The sequence below is a fragment of the Homalodisca vitripennis genome, chromosome 8, assembly GCF_021130785.1.
Source record: "Homalodisca vitripennis isolate AUS2020 chromosome 8, UT_GWSS_2.1, whole genome shotgun sequence".
Lineage (NCBI taxonomy): Eukaryota > Metazoa > Arthropoda > Insecta > Hemiptera > Cicadellidae > Homalodisca > Homalodisca vitripennis.
Window position 1 is genome coordinate 1,798,566 of NC_060214.1, and position 17,747 is coordinate 1,816,312.

Sequence of the window (17,747 nt, forward strand, 5' to 3'; positions counted from 1 at the left end):
GGACAGGTAGGGGCAGACAAGAGCCCTGTGTTGTATCAGTGTCTTGACCTACTGCTGATGAGATCTATTAGTAGGCACTAGTGTTAGTAGTAGACCGATGTCTCCCGTCAGTGTAGTGTTTGTGGACAGGTAGGGGCGGACAAGAGCCCTGTGTTGTATCAGTGTCTTGACCTACTGCTGATGAGATCTATTAGTAGGCACTAGTGTTAGTAGTAGACCGATGTCTCCCGTCAGTGTAGTGTTTGTGGACAGGGAGAGGTGGACAAGAGCCCTGTGTTGTATCAGTGTCTTGACCTACTGCTGATGAGATCTATTAGTAGGTACTAGTGTTAGTAGTAGACCGATGTCTCCCGTCAGTGTAGTGTTTGTGGACAGGGAGGGGCAGACAAGAGCTCTGTGTTGTATCAGTGTCTTGACCTACTGCTGATGAGATCTATTAGTAGGCACTAGTGTTAGTAGTAGACCGATGTCTCCCGTCAGTGTAGTGTTTGTGGACAGGGAGGGGCAGACAAGAGCTCTGTGTTGTAGCAGTGTCTTGACCTACTGCTGATGAGATCTATTAGTAGGCACTAGTGTTAGTAGTAGACCGATGTCTCCCGTCAGTGTAGTGTTTGTGGACAGGGAGAGGCGGACAAGAGCTCTGTGTTGTAGCAGTGTCTTGACCTACTGCTGATGAGATCTATTAGTAAGTACTAGTGTTAGTAGTAGACCGATGTCTCCCGTCAGTGTAGTGTTTGTGGACAGGGAGGGGCAGACAAGAGCTCTGTGTTGTATCAGTGTCTTGACCTACTGCTGATGAGATCTATTAGTAGGCACTAGTGTTAGTAGTAGACCGATGTCTCCCGTCAGTGTAGTGTTTTGTGGACAGGGAGAGGCAGACAAGAGCTCTGTGTTGTATCAGTGTCTTGACCTACTGCTGATGAGATCTATTAGTAGGCACTAGTGTTAGTAGTAGACCGATGTCTCCCGTCAGTGTAGTGTTTGTGGACAGGGAGGGGCAGACAAGAGCTCTGTGTTGTATCAGTGTCTTGACCTACTGCTGATGAGATCTATTAGTAGGTACTAGTGTTATTAGTAGACCGATGTCTCCCGTCAGTGTAGTGTTTGTGGACAGGGAGAGGCAGACAAGAGCTCTGTGTTGCAGCAGTGTCTTGACCTACTGCTGATGAGATCTATTAGTAGGTACTAGTGTTAGTAGTAGACCGATGTCTCCCGTCAGTGTAGTGTTTGTGGACAGGTAGGGGCAGACAAGAGCTCTGTGTTGTAGCAGTGTCTTTACCTACTGCTGATGAGATCTATTAGTAGGCACTAGTGTTAGTTGTAGACCGATGTCTCCCGTCAGTGTAGTGTTTGTGGACAGGGAGAGGCGGACAAGAGCTCTGTGTTGCAGCAATGTCTTGACCTACTGCTGATGAGATCTATTAGTAGGTACTAGTGTTAGTTGTAGACCGATGTCTCCCGTCAGTGTAGTGTTTGTGGACAGGGAGAGGTGGACAAGAGCTCTGTGTTGCAGCAGTGTCTTGACCTACTGCTGATGAGATCTATTAGTAGGCACTAGTGTTAGTTGTAGACCGATGTCTCCCGTCAGTGTAGTGTTTGTGGACAGGGAGAGGCGGACACACTTTGGCCATTAGAGCTGCAGATGTCATCTACCGAGTGGCCAAAATCTACTTAAGTTCTACTAGTAGACCTAAATATACATTTTACTATAAGTCATGCACTTTATAAGCACATAACCCGTTTAATGGAAAATTAAAAGGTGTTAAACTAATATCTTCCACGAGTTTAAAAGAGTTGTTAGTTTTTTTAAAGTTACTGTCCTCTGAACTTATAAAATAAGTGTATTCTGATTTTAATATAATACATAAATATTAATACCTGTGTACTCTAAGACTTAATTTCTTTATTGTCACAATCTTTAATTATCTCCCATATTACTAGGAAGGTTTTATTGGTTTGAATAATATTTTTATTGAGTAGTTTAGTAGGAAAATTTTTACTATATATTTATCTTTAGATACAATCCAGAAAATCTTAGAATAAGCGTTTTCATGGAATTGATAAAACTTTAAAGTATTTAAGGAGTGGATATTATAGGGTTTTAACTTACAAAACTATGCATTTTTATTGATATATGATACAAAAGTGATAGATTAGGTTCACATTGATGAAGATGGAAGCTATGCTTGGAAATACTAATTATTATTATAGAGTGTTATTTTTCAGAAAGTAAAACATTTGAAAAAAATTACAAATATATAATAAATTTCTAACCTGATATCAAAATAAGATAAAAACATTTTATACTCGTACCTGACATAAAATGCAAATGAGTTTGGTTGCTTATATGATTTAAATTCTGTTTAGACACACCATTAGTGCATTGAATTGTATCGTCAGCATTTGCATAAAACATTTTTGACATTTAAGATTAAACAATTACTAGTTTGACTAGAATATGTAATACATATCTTTTAAAATTAAATGTACACTTTCTGTTATATACGTAAGTTAATCAAGTAAGAAGTACGGCAATTGCGGATGCGGATTTGTGAGGGTCAAAGAGAAATTGAAGTTTTAGCAGGTTAAGGAGGTAGATAACTTGAGAGAATTGAGAGAGAGGGAATATAGAACAACCTTCTCTAAACAAAAAACTGATTTATACAATACTGTAGTCTCCTACAGTCGTTATTATGTTATTTTTGTGATATTTCTTTCCAAACTGACATCATTGTCTGCTTACCACGGTAATTCCCTTACTGCAATCAAATACTTAAAATGTAAACAAATTCTGGAGACTCATTCCCAACCGCAAGCCTTTGTGCGACAATACCTAAATTATTAAAATAAATAATATAGTTATATTTAAATAAAATTAGGTATCAAACATTCGTGTTTAAAATAATTTTTAACATATAATAATGAATAAATAATTTTGATTCGATTCAATATTGTATTTGAAAATTACAGAACTCTCTTCTTGCAGACGGGGATTATATAGTAAGTATAAGAGCTAAAATGGGTTACATGATTTAGATATGCTAGAAAGTGACTACAGCGGACCCAATCACCGGAGTAGGGTTTAGGAACGCTCCGACTGTTTACCTTAGACGCGAGACGGAGGTGAGATATTAAAAGTATTCACTGGCGTGTCTCCACAGCCAGTATTGAGCACCTCCTGGAGGTAATACTGAGCCGCTCTCTTCCGTCGCGACCTGTAGAGAGCTGTTTACCTTAGACGCGAGGCGGAGGTGAGATATTAAAAGTATTCACTGGCGTGTCTCCACAGCCAGTATTGAGCACCTCCTGGAGGTAATACTGAGCCGCTCTCTTCCGCCGCGATCTGTAGAGAGCTGTTTACCTTAGACGCGAGGCGGAGGTGAGATATTAAAAGTATTCACTGGCGTGTCTCCACAGCCAGTATTGAGCACCTCCTGGAGGTAATACTGAGCCGCTCTCTTCCGTCGCGATCTGTAGAGAGCTGTTTACCTTAGACGCGAGGCGGAGGTGAGATATTAAAAGTATTCACTGGCGTGTCTCCACAGCCAGTATTGAGCACCTCCTGGAGGTAATACTGAGCCGCTCTCTTCCGTCGCGATCTGTAGAGAGCTGTTTACCTTAGACGCGAGGCGGAGGTGAGATATTAAAAGTATTCACTGGCGTGTCTCCACAGCCAGTATTGAGCACCTCCTGGAGGTAATACTGAGCCGCTCTCTTCCGTCGCGATCTGTAGAGAGGGGTTTACCTTAGACGCGAGACGGAGGTGAGATATTAAAAGTATTCACTGGCGTGTCTCCACAGCCAGTATTGAGCACCTCCTGGAGGTAATACTGAGCCGCTCTCTTCCGTCGCGATCTGTAGAGAGCTGTTTACCTTAGACGCGAGGCGGAGGTGAGATATTAAAAGTATTCACTGGCGTGTCTCCACAGCCAGTATTGAGCACCTCCTGGAGGTAATACTGAGCCGCTCTCTTCCGCCGCGATCTGTAGAGAGCTGTTTACCTTAGACGCGAGGCGGAGGTGAGATATTAAAAGTATTCACTGGCGTGTCTCCACAGCCAGTATTGAGCACCTCTCGGAGGTAATACAGGATCACGCGTCGTGAAGCAATTTCGGGAATATAATTATATAATTATATTCTTATAATAATTATATATAATTATAATCCTTATATAATTAGCTATATGCTAATTTTCACTACATAAAACTCTTTATACTAGTATTGATAATACCCCAAAACTTCATCGTTCGTCTTTAACAGCCTTCTGTCAGTCAACTGATACGTATTAATACTAAAAATTATGTTATATATTATTAATTCAAATTTAAAATTTATACAAATGTTTCTTTGTATATCGTACTGCTAGTCTATACTAAAGACATTATGCATGAACCCAAGCGTATGCCAGACATATCTCTGATTCCGGTGTAGCAAAGATTATATTACGTGTTGGTACGCTCCTACGTAGCGAGGCAATTGTGGTTGGTCTGTCTCTCTATGCATTCTCGCGTTCTCTTGACCTTCGGTTCAGAAAATACTGGCATATGACCGGTTGGTCGCAATGCCGGGTACAGCCTCTTTATAGAAACTTGGGTTGGTCTGCCGCGCTATGCATTCTCGCGTTCTCTTGATCTTTGGTTCAGAAAGTACTCGCATGTGACCGGTTGGTCGCAATGCCGGGTACAGCCTCTGTATAGAAACTGTGGTTGGTCTGTCTCTCTATGCATTCTCGCGTTCTCTTGACCTTCGGTTCAGAAAATACTCGCATATGACCGGTTGGTCGCAATGCTGGGTACACCCTCTGCATGACAACCAATACCCGCTACGTTCACATGACATATCAGTTGACTATTTAATTTAAAACGTGTTGGGCGTAGAATCTTCAAAGCATGGTTTCGACTATATAAAGTTAATGGACCTTTTCCAAGACCGAAGGCTTCATAAATGTGCCCCAAAGGTGAAGGTTTGCCTGGGAGTCGGACAGAGTTGTACTCTAATAATGTTAGGACACTGTATCAGCTTAACATAGAATTACCCGTGAGTCGACTCTTGAAACTGAGTGCTGAGTCCCTGACTGCTGCTTCAAGCCTGAAGGGGGAGGTGCTCTTGAGAATCTTATCACCGATTTATTCACTTAGTTTCTATTCCAAGGTTAGAATTGAAATTGTGTAACTAAAATCCTATAAATGGAAACTCCTGGTTGTGTATTATAAAATATCCAATGGTAAATATCAGTGAATATTCAATCTGATATAATTGACTAATCAATTAAAAACCATTCTAAAAACTTTTCACTTATTGGGAAACTATATTGCTTACAACACACATCATTTTATATTGACGGTGTATAGACTTTTATTATTTAAACATTAATATGAATTACAATTTAATGAAACAATTTGAATATGCGACATTTTTTGTTAACTTCTTTCTTGTTTTATTGTATTTCTGTCTACCTATCTCTAAAATTAAATGAGTTATAGATTCAAAAGTTTTAATGCAACATAACCGAAACCTGTTACAATATGTGGTGTGGCTCTGTATGGTGTATAAAGGCTTTGGGAAATCAAATCTATAATAGTTTTCAACTTATATGTGAAACTTTGCCAAAAACAAAAAGCTACCAATATAATATTGTAGAGTACCGTCTACGTACAATACTGGATGTAGGGTTTTAATTAATTTATAAATCTTATTTAAAGAATATATCCAAACTTTTATTAATTTTCTTTTCTTAAGTACTTTATTACTAGCAGGCAACTAATTGTGTTAAGTATTTTATTTCGCAATTTTATTTACCAAAATTCTCGCTCGATTCAAAAAAAGGACATGTAATTCGTCCAACTCTGATACCAGCGGAAGTTGACCTCACTACCTGATCCTCTGGTGGTCTGCGCCAACTAACCATTTGAGTGAGGTGGTTTCCAGCGGCTCCATATCAATGGTGAACTGTTTATAACTGACATTTACACATCCGACGGTTGATGTAAGTCCGTTAAAGCTATAAGGTACTCTAAAACAATACATTGTTTTATATTTTTAAACCTTTAGATTCCCTCTCATTTCAACCCTTATCAAAACCAGAGCGGCTAACGATGTATGTTTCTTAGTGGAAAAGAATTTGTCAAAAACTAGGTTTCATTCTTTTACTGTACCATTCATCTCGACTATGAATCCAGATTTCCCAGACCTGCGAAGTGTTCTACCCCAGCAAGTAGTAGTAGTGTGTCTTCACCGTCACAGGCAGAGACACTCCGAACCCAAGTAACTCCCACTAACATACATCGCACTCTTCTATTGCGTGACGTGTAGATGTCAACTGTTATCAAGCCATCGGACTACGAAGAAGAGCACAATATGTATTTATTCCTACCGTTATTTTCCATAGTTTTGTGCACAATCAAAATTTAGCTTGGAATTTCTAGCCGTCGAATCAAGTAGAGATGGCTATCACAAAAAGAAATGGAAAAAACGTCTCTTACAGTCTAAATAAACTTACAACTTGGCGGTCCACTGCAGTGTTCACAACCATATCATGAATACTAATACTAAAATAACTTAACCATAAAACGTTATTACAAACCCAAGAAATTCTACAATACAATTAATATGTTTTTGCGTATAATAAGAATTTAAGACACAGCAGTACAAAATATAAAGAGAAAAGAATAAGTGCATCCAGGTTTCATAAAAAAAACTTCAAACTTCAGTGCAGAATCTACAAAAAAACCTTAGTGTCTTCTTTTTCTAGTTGAAGAGTGGGTTATTCTGAGCTGCTGCCCCGATAATAACTCTTCCTCTTTGTGTACGTTGGATACTCCTGATTTCACCAAGAGAATCGTTTAGTTCGGTAAGTTAATGATCAGTTAATGATCGCTTGTATCAGCATTGTTTCTCGTACTCACATCACTAACTACAATGTCCGTGTGTGTGTGTGTGTGTGTGTGTGAAGGAGTGTTACGCAACATGAAGTACCCGACTACAGCGCGCACCCTACACACGCCAGTGTTACAGTTTACAGCTGTTGTAAATGTTATGAGTAATAACGCTACTTATTTTACAGCAACAATTAGGGCCCGGTGTTCTCCGTCTACATCTCTGAACAGATCTAGCCACAAAAATTACCCTCAACAAATTCAGGAATAAGCTGGAGTAATATAAGAATTCTTGTATGTCTACTAGTAAATGAACAAACTCATAGTATTGTATCTCATACGGCATAACAGTTTTAAAAGTTTTAATGTTAAATAAAAATTAGCAACTTATTAAACGGACTACGTATTTTATTCCTTAGGAACGTAAATAAAACATACATTATGCGTCAATACGAGTATTATTTTATGGATGTTGCAATGCCGTGTACGCCCTTTGCGTACCAACCGCGTCGCACATGCCTGTATGCCTCAGCAGGCATTGCCGTGTACGTCCTCGCTGTGTTGCCATATTTCCTAGCGTTGCCATGCCACGCATACGCCCATTATGCTAGTCTCAAACAGTATTTCTTTCTGAAGGATCGGTTACTATTACTTTAAATAACGAAAGCGAATAATGAATGATGATATCCTCTTATTGTCGAGAGCACATCTTTCACCCATAATTCAATGCATTCACGCCAGGATGAAAGCAGTTACTCCATACTACTATTGTTATCATTCAATTTATTCTCAGTTCAGACACATAGGCTCGTACTTACTTTGACCGCCTACTCACAAGTTTTTTTAAATATTTTTTTACTTCCAATTAAATATAAGATTTTTGTGATTAAGTAATTTTGATGTGATACCTCGTTTGAATGTACAGATCTGTTACTATAAAGCTCCTTACGTTCAATATGATTTCTTATAGGTTCTCATTGTATTGTTTTCTTATTTCAATTACATCACTGATTATTTAAAAGCTATTCTTAAATCAGAGTTTGATATTTTTAACTTGACTTCCTTGTTTTATTTATTTTCTTATTTAGATTTTCGTCAGGTTATAATAATGTAATAACGGAATAAATCAGATAGCCAAATATAACGTATGACGTCACGTCTGAATATTTCTCGCACAGATGAATCGCTGAAGAATGAGCAACAGGTTCTGTTGTGAGTAAGAAGTGTGAGTAGTCCCCCCCTCCCCCGCCCTCCCAACACTACCCTCAAAGCCATCGGGTATTTCATCTGTAGCGGCTAAAGGCATACGAATACTTTTAATATATTGCACCTCTCCTCCCTCCCTCCCTCGCTCCCTCCCCCGTCACTCCCTCCACCCCTCCCTGCGAGTCTCCACGGAATGGTATCATTTGTTCTACATCTTTCCCGTATATATAAACTGTAAACGTGACGTAAGAATTCCAGTTGATCTAGAAGTGACTTTATAAACAAGAGATTCCTCCAATAAAATATAATTATGAGTCATCACACATTCTGTATCTTTGAGTTGCAAAATTAAATAGAAAAATTTAGGGAGATTTTATTTAGATAACAGGCCTGGCTTGAGTGAATCGACATTGAGTTTCACCCCATAAAAACAATGATAAAAACCTACCAATGCTACACCCTTACTTTAGTCGTAGATTTGTGGGAAATTTTAAATATATAATATTAACACGCGTCCAAACGCTTTCAAAATGTTCTTGTAAAATTTGTACTTTTTAAATATATAAACTGTGATTGATAAAACACGTTTGAAATTTTATCTGAGCAACTATAAAAATAAAAAGCTATTTGACTCGCATTAATGGAACACATTGCATATAATTCACGCCGATTAACAATGAAGGCATAAACCAAACCATGCACTTTTCTGTGACTAGTTAGTACTTGCTGTAGATGGAGCTTATATTGGTCACTGTTAAATTACATTAAAAACATAAAACCAATATTTAATACATTTTATTGTTTTGTGATGTGTCTGAAGAAGATATCTTGGATATCGAAAGGCCTCACAAAACAATAAAATGTATTAAATATTGGTTTTATGTTTTTAATGTAATTTAGTTAGTACTTGTTAGTAGTATAATAATCGTCTTCCAAAGACAGAAAATAGTTAAATTTTTTCTCATCCGTAGACTATATTTATTATGTTTTGAACTTGCTCTTCTTGAAAATAACAATAAATACGTTACTTGCAATCGCTGAATAGCTGAATAGTATTACTTGTAATTACTGACTCCCTGTAATGGGTCACGGACATTAATATGTTTAAAAATCATAACATGATCTGTTAGTATGTCGATGCCATGACGATATAACCAATGTATGGTAGCTGTAACTCGATACAGTTAATATCTGCCAGCTCCACTCTTGTTTATCAAGTATGTTGAAATAAAGAGCTTACAGTCACTTATTAGACCTACAGCATAATAGGTGTAGAACGTATTCATTTTGTTTCTATTATTTTCCGTCCAAAATCATGGGTCGGATGTGAAATTAGGCCTAGCTTCTTGATTATACATCTTTTGTATGCCTCATACATCTTTTATAATAACTTTCTGATTAATATTCAATTTTCAGAAGTTGTAAAAGCGGATAGAAAATATACAAAGTATCTCGTATCTCCTGTCAAAAGGTTTACCAAGTTCTTCCATAAGTACAAATAATTTTTGTGTAGTAACTTGAGGTCCTATCTTGCCTATTTTCTGTCTGCCTGACCGTATGCAGATTTTTTAAATAATTTATATCTCAATGACGGTTAGAGATGTAAAACTGAAATTAATATTGTTAATAAAAAAACATAATTTTAAAAACAAGTAATTTCCAAGCGTTTACGAAGAGGTTTAATCAGTGTTAAGTGTAAGTAAGATTATTTATAAATAAAATAATGTCATACTGTATGTGCTAATTATTTTCAAAACTGGTCAAAGGATGGTTATATAATTATTGTTTATTTAAAACAAGTCCTCTAAGAATAATAAATATTTTCACGTAAGTTAAATGGTTTATTTGGATAAGCAATGTTATAAACCTTACTTACTATTGTTTTAATATTATGCTATAACAATAAATGTTTGGTACTAATCAGAGAACAGTTAAAGATTTTTGGTTGTAGTTTAGACAAATTCGATGTATTCAAAATTCATCAACAGACACTTGGAACGAATCAAGATACACGCGCTCGAGATAGTACCAGAATCTTTTCTGACTTCCACTTGTGGGCTCTTGAAAGGAAACCCTGAGTTTCAATATCTTTGGCCAAAAAGAACAAAGCACTTTACAAATGCATTAGAAGCTTCCATTGGGGCATTAGCATTAGATTGATTCCAAAACCAGGCTCTATCTATTGATCCTGCTCTTATAAAGGAATTGGTCAGATGGTTCTTTCATCTATCTGGTGAGGTCGCGTATTTACTATTGGTGGACTAAAGCCTTTACTGTAAAGCGCACGTTTTTATCTTTTTTACTAAGGAACTAGATGGAATAGAATATAAATGATTTCCTAGATCCTAATTTACAACAGCGGTGTCACGAAACTTTTTCCATACTATTCAGAATGTGAACTGAGATAATTCTTTTATTAATGTGACCCGGTATATATTATTTTTGGAAATTTACTCCAACAAACACGCAAATATACATTTTTCTAAAATTAGACGTAGATCAATTTAAAGCAGCTTAATAAACAAACACACGACTGGTAGTGACAGACTCAGTCCCCCCTAGGAGCTTGCTGTTACAACCTTGGTAGACCAGGTTTAAAAACCTCTACGGAAATATATATGTGAGGCTTGCTAGAGTTACACTTGGCATGAAAATATAAAATTAAAAAGTTACATTTTTCGTCATCACTGTTTATACATTTCTTATGGTTTTGGACAAAGGAAACGATGTAATAAAGTGCAAAAGAAAATTTCACTTTTCATCCTTTACGGTTCAACATAGTGTGACTGAAATATGAAAACCATATAATGTTTTGAAATACATAATGTGGTTTCCAATCAAAATATTGTTTTTACCCATAAAATCTCAAAAGTTAAATCCTTATAACATATATCTTTTTTTAATCAATATGCATTTCTTAAAGAATAAACGTACCAAAACCAACGTTCCTGTCTTATAACTTACTAGCAAAAATACAATTTCTTCCAGATATACGTAAACTTTGTTTTATTCCAATGGCATTGAATTGAAAAAAAACGAATTAGAAGGTGAGAGATTGCGGGGGAATTGTTTTTAGAAATTACATGTTGCACATTTTAAAGATTACTCTACTATCAACAATTATATTTTTATTACCATCAACTAATAATATTTCCCTAGTAAGGTTCACTTTTGGCTGGTTTATATCTTCCAGTTAAACGTAGACTAAGTACAACAAAAACCTATATCACAAATCTGGGCAACGTTATGGATGTCCAGAAGCGGCACACCACTAACCAACCACAAATGTTGAGATTCTGGGGTGCAAGGGTAGTTCTATAGATCTAGTCTACTACGGGAGATGACTGTTGAAGTTGGTGGAGCTCCCTAAGTGTTAAGGGCTGTTACTAGCCTAGACAAACGGGCGTGCCACTCCCTGTCTACTTTGACTGGATAGGATGGTGCAGAGCTAGTTTTCCATTCCTCCAAGGAGACATGACTGAGATTAATGCCCAAAATCCTTCCTTATATATCTTGACAGGGGCGGCCTAATGCTCAATCTTACCCATCCAGAATAACCTACCATTCCGGAAGCAGCGTAAATGTCCTTTTTGGACTAAGTGCAATTTTTCAGCCTAACAGAAAAAACAAATAATAATATATCCCTCTTATCAAATAATATTTTTATTCTCTTTCTGAGCAAATATAGTTCCTAACATTTTTGTCCAGAAAGAAAATTGGACCTAATATGAATCCTTGAGGAAGACCATAAAGATTATTTCAAAACAATAAACTAATTGCCGCCTAACAATGACCAGGATCAGTTGTTTAACGTGTGAGGATTGTTGTACTAGTTATACTAAAGTTTTGTTTGGTCTTATGTTATCTAGGCCGTCTGGATCACAGCGCTGGCACCCTACTTTGTGTTGATAATTCTGCTGGTGCGGGGAGTCTCACTGCCAGGTGCTGCTGAAGGTATCCGATATTACCTCACACCTCAGTGGCACAAGCTCAAAAACTCTAAGGTACGTAAGAAATGTCCAGTGAAGAACAACTAATATCGCGGACTAGAATTTTGGAATTATTTTGTGTGGATCAGTCCCAAATTACGGCATAACCGGATAATTTAGTTCTAGTTTCCCTTTGCCTTTTAATGTTTCCTGTCTTCTGAGTAATTTGATTTAAGGTTGAAAGTTTTAGAGTTACGCCTTTTTTAAAATCGTTATTTTTTAGAATGAGAAATATGAATTTCCGATGTAGTATCATGAACTATAAATAAATTTGATTGATGGTATTTAAATTCAGTTCTTAAAGGAGTTAGGACAGCATCTAGCTAACCTACTCTTAGGGCACTGGTTGATAGTGAAGATTTCAAAGAGACCTAAACTCAACGATTAAGTTCATTTTCAATTTGAAACGCTGTATCAATGTTTCCTCCCAGAGACTCCCAAAATGCTGCCCATGGAAGTGGTATGCAGAATGGTGACATGTAGCTTGATTCACAAATCTCTTAAGAGCCATAGTACCTAGACGAGAGGCCTTTATATTTGGGGAGGTCTCCGAAAGTTTCACACGCCAAAATCCGTAAGCTCCATTTTTCCTAACTCAAAATGAGAGAGAGGGTTTCGGGAGTTTCCCCTTGCAAGATGTCGTTGAGAACTTTAAACGTAAATTGAGACATATACTCACAATAAATTACACATTTTAAGGATAATTCAATTTATAATTAGTATTTTCTCATTGTTCGAGAAATAACAATTGTTTTACCTCTTAGTTTAATTTTGATTTTATTTAGATTTTTAGTTGATTTGAATGGCAATTTAAAAGTTGAATTACGCTGGCTAAATAAATGTTTTTTTTTATATATTTGAAATACAAAATACAAAATAGATGCATGCTCTCCCATTTCAGTACCTGGGCTACTTTATATGTTGGACTAGATTGTAATAAACATCCGCCTCACAGCAATACTAAAATAAATGTTTATCTGTTTTGTTCAATGTTTATCAGGTCTGGATCGACGCTGCATCTCAGATCTTCTTCTCCCTAGGTCCCGGGTTCGGAACCCTGCTCGCCCTCTCCAGCTACAATAAATTCAACAACAACTGCTACAGGTATGTGTTACTGACTGGTTAAGGCAAGGTCATAGACCATCAAGTCTATCTAATACATGCAATGTACGCGTGGTTTGGAATACAGTTTATTCTTCTCCTATAATCCTCAAAAATTATATAAAATTACTTTTATGTGCTACGTATAAAGAGCGTAACGTTTTATGTTGGTATCGATATATATTTTATTTGTTGGTTTCAAAGTCTTGCAAATTCAAAAATTTTATTTTTAATGATTAAATATAACTTTTAATTTTATAATTCTGTCGTGGTATCTTAATATGGCAGTACAAATTAACAATAGTTCCGCATAACCTAATTTCCTACGGTTTCTATTCTGAATACTCAATCGGCTTTTAACTGTTCGAATACTCGATTATAAAAGATATCGATTATCCCATCAATGGTCTGGGTCTACACAATGGCCGATCACTATAATAGTGAAGCTTCGACAATCAGGTGGAGGTAATAATTGTGATTCCGTAAAGCAAACTTCTAATAAAATACATGCCACCATAGGGAACAATAATTTTATTTGCTGCAACTCTGGTTTAAAATTTAAACTTTAAATTTACCAACACCATCATACATTTTTAGTATCGATCTTCCATCCTTATCGGATTTCCTTAGAATAAATTCTTATGGCAAAAGTTTTACTTAGAAACAGTCAGATGACAGAGTATTCCAGCTTTTTCTTGTCAATAAATTTCATCTTCGGTTTTATGTGATATCAAAATAATTTTCGTAAACATGGCTGAGAGTTAGCAAAGCCTGTCACTCGTGGGCGTGGAAAATTACAGTCCTGTCTGTCTGTCTGTCTGCACGATATTTCTAAAACGAGCAAACCTATAGACGTGAAAATTTGCATGAAGCTTCACTTCTACACAGGCAACGCTGAGAGAAATGTTCAGTGCACTCTACTTATAGAGCCTCTCCTGAAGGAGGATACCACCAGACTTTTACTATTTGAACACTTTTACCTATGGAACCTAACTTAATGAACGGAATGTGAATGTACCTTGTAGCAAGATGTGTCGAGAAAGATCATATTAGACTTTTTAATTTTGCATAAAATTTCATGTCTAGAGAGATAAGAAAGAGTTGTGTGATGGTGCATGTCCAACCATGGACTTTGGCTGAGCGTCATTGAAGCCTTTCAGATAGACTGACCCAGTTCCGCTTTTGTCCACTGGGAACTTCAAAATTTCTTTTCTTTGCGGTGTATGCCTGTATATCTGTATCCAGTACATCTCGAAAATGAAATTGAAGATGAACTTTACAAATTGATGATGCAGCCTCAGTGAAGCTTGTTACGCAACACATCAGCTTTGAAGCTGCAATTTCTATGATTTGTGTAACTCCCTTCAGAACTCGCCTAAGAGTTTATAGCTAGAGTAAGTACGATAATATAACAGGTGAAGCTTCCATAGCAACTCTATACTGACTCAACTTTGACCGTTTGCCTGTTCCAGAGACGCCATAGTCACCAGCAGTATCAACTGTCTGACCAGCTTCCTGGCGGGGTTTGTCATCTTCTCCGTGCTGGGATATATGGCGCATGTGCAGAACAAAAGCGTGGACCAGGTCGGCCTTGAAGGTAATCTCCGTCACTTATTTTACTACACCTTGATATATGAAATAAACGTTAAGAATCTTTAAGGTTTTTCAAGGGTCTATTTGCTGGGTTCGTAATGTTCTTTCAAGACAACGTGGTTACTGTACGTTTTACGTCTTAACAACGAGGACTACAAATATTTTCAAGTTGTGAACACAAGAGTTTTTACTCTTGTCCACGTGTTTTAACACTGTTGTGTTAGAGTAAAACAACTAGGATTCAGGATTAATCGCAAACATTTCACTAAAACTGACAGCGAAACCACTTTGGATACACAAAATCAGCTCTTAACCGATGTAAGAGCATTATAAAAGCAAATAGTGTACAGTGGGTAACGGTCTTACTCTAGGATACATGACAAGCAATTAAAGGCCCAAGTTTCAATGTACCAATCCCATTTTTTGTATTTTGTGAATCTAAGGGTGAATCTTTTAGTTCTGATCTGTACCCTGATAACACAAGGAGCTGCTGGAGTTGTCTTCTCTAAAGCATATATAATTTCTTGGAAGTCAAAGGAATTATCTTACATCTTAGAATAATTCTCCCATAGATCCAATAAGCCCTTGTTTTTGTCAAAGGGGTCATCTTGGTGGTTACATTAACCATCGTAGAGGTCAAATGAATCTTCTCATAGATCAATGAATTCCTCAAAAAATCGAAGGAGTCCCCTTAAATCTTAAAAAATTCCTCATAGACGTCAAATAAACCCTTGTGTTTATAAAACGAACCTTCTTGGTGGTTACATTAATCATCGTAGAGGTCAAATTAATTTTCGTAAAGGTCAAAGAATCCTCTTAGATGTCAACTAATTCCAAGGAGAAATCACAATATTCCTCGTAGAGGTCGAAGAATCCCTTATACAAGTCAAAGCAATCTTTTAAAGTCGAATGAATCTTCACAAAGGTCTGACTCATGGAGGTCCAGGTTAATCACATTTTAAACTCCAAATTTTGCAGCAATTCAATATTCTGCAAGATCTATTGCCACATCGTTATTACTTCTCGTAAAACTTGATAATTCTGTGATTTTCTTAACTTTTGTCTTTATGTAATTATTATTTTGGTATATGAATAAATTTTAATTATTTTCTAACAATTTAGTTCATTGAGAGTGCTTGGACTTCGCATGTGCACACATTCTAATGAGTAGTTATTGCAACTTTAATGACAAGGTTGACTCTTTCTGATTTTTAGGCTTAAAGCAGATAATTTTTTTTATTTACGAATTTAAAATCTGCACCGGATTATTGTAAAGCTGTGAATAATTTAAAAATGAAGAGACGAGTCCACCTAAGAAGTGATTACTTTCGCTGCGAAGTTTTCACAGTTACTTCATCAGGATCAAATTAAAAGCTGTATCATCTGTTCAGACGGAGTTGTCGCGAACTGTTGACAGATTCTAGACATAACGGAGGCCATTAATTATGAAGTCTGAGACAACCCAACAATTAGTCTCATGCTATTTATGAATTGAAACTTCTTTTCTTGACAGTTTTAACATCAATTATTTTGAAGTCATCGAGTTGGCAGCTTGATTTATTTAACAAGTTCGTAACTGTCACTTCCTAAAAAAATTGATTTACAGTTTAAACATTGTGTGGTGTCATTTAATAACGGAAAGTGTGTCCACCATCCAAGTGGTGAAATTGATCATTGGTTCGGCTATTTTTTTATTTTAAACATAGCACTTTTAAGATAAATTCCCTAAAGAAAATGAAAGAAAAACGTTCTTTTACCAATCCTGGAAATACTGGAGCTAAATTTAAAGTAGAAAATTGAGGCAAATATGTAATGAGAACTAAACTAAAAGCTGTAGATAAAAATGTGAACACTTTACAAATATGTAAAAATAATAAATAAATACATTAATAAAAGTGCCTTTATTCATGAGCGTGTCTCAGCAAAGAACTGTTTTCAAATTAACTCAGGTCAACACAAAATGCAAACTAAAACTACAAAACTACCAAAATCACATCTCAGCAACAAAAAACAAGTTATTTATTAAAAATTCCTTCATCTAAAAATACGAACATGGTTCAGTACTTCGAAGTATGTTCGGGGAGGTCATTGCAAATGCTGGGACCCAAATAAGACAAGCCTCTTCTTCCAAGTTCCAGCCTCACTTTCAGAAATTGATGCCTCCTATCTTGGCGGGTGCTTCGTTGAAAGACCTCCTCCCGATACAAGAGGTACTTTCTTGTTGGAGTACTGTGGTTCTCTAAATTTGAGTACCTTGTGAACCATGCGACACGTCAGCAGCCTGCACACTGCCTCCACGGGAAGTAACTTAACACCATTCCGGAAAGGAGAGATTTGATCAAACCGTCTAAGGTTGAAAATGAACCCGGTGGCTGGGTTCCGTAGCTTTTGGACTCTGCCAGAGTCCTCTCTCGAAATGCTGTTCCCATAAGCAGATAGACAGCAGTACAAGACTGACAAGCCTAACGTCTGCATAAGCCGCAGTTTCACAGTCTCTGGCAATAATGTTCTGAATCTGCAAAAACCCTTCAATCTGCCGATCGCACGTTGGGTGACGTGAGAAATGTTATCGGAAAAAGTGAGACCACGGTCTCACATGACGCCAAGAGTCGCTCTATCTCACACTCGAGCACCACTGCCACCGCACTCTCACTAAGGGTCTGTAACAGATTGTGCGAAGCAATACGCAGGACTCTGCATTTTCTAGTAGTCTGAGTCCATTTAGGATTGACCAAGTTCACACGTGGTATCGGTCAGCATTGATATTACCGATGGTCATTTCTAACATATCTGGCTCATAAGCGAGGTACAGGTGACAGCCATCTGCAAACAAATGGTCGGTAAAACTTTGAACACAAAGCGGAAAGTCTTATTTCACAAGCTGAACAAATTTGGGCCGAGGCAGATGACTTGAGGTACACCATGCAATTTGAAAAAGGGACTGAGATGTCTCAATGCCAAATTTTGTTAACTGCTGTGTTCC

At 37.0% G+C, this 17,747-nt stretch overlaps 1 protein-coding gene across 1 annotated transcript in view; it reads left to right on the forward strand.

The window, feature by feature from the left end:
* LOC124367181 (sodium-dependent serotonin transporter-like) overlaps positions 1-17,747 on the forward strand; it is a 94,916-nt gene that overhangs the window by 28,737 nt on the left and 48,432 nt on the right. The window contains exons 4-6 of the mRNA XM_046823831.1: positions 11,951-12,085; positions 13,071-13,174; positions 14,644-14,768. Coding sequence (XP_046679787.1) covers positions 11,951-12,085; positions 13,071-13,174; positions 14,644-14,768 — 364 coding nt within the window. The remainder of the gene's footprint in view (positions 1-11,950; positions 12,086-13,070; positions 13,175-14,643; positions 14,769-17,747) is intronic.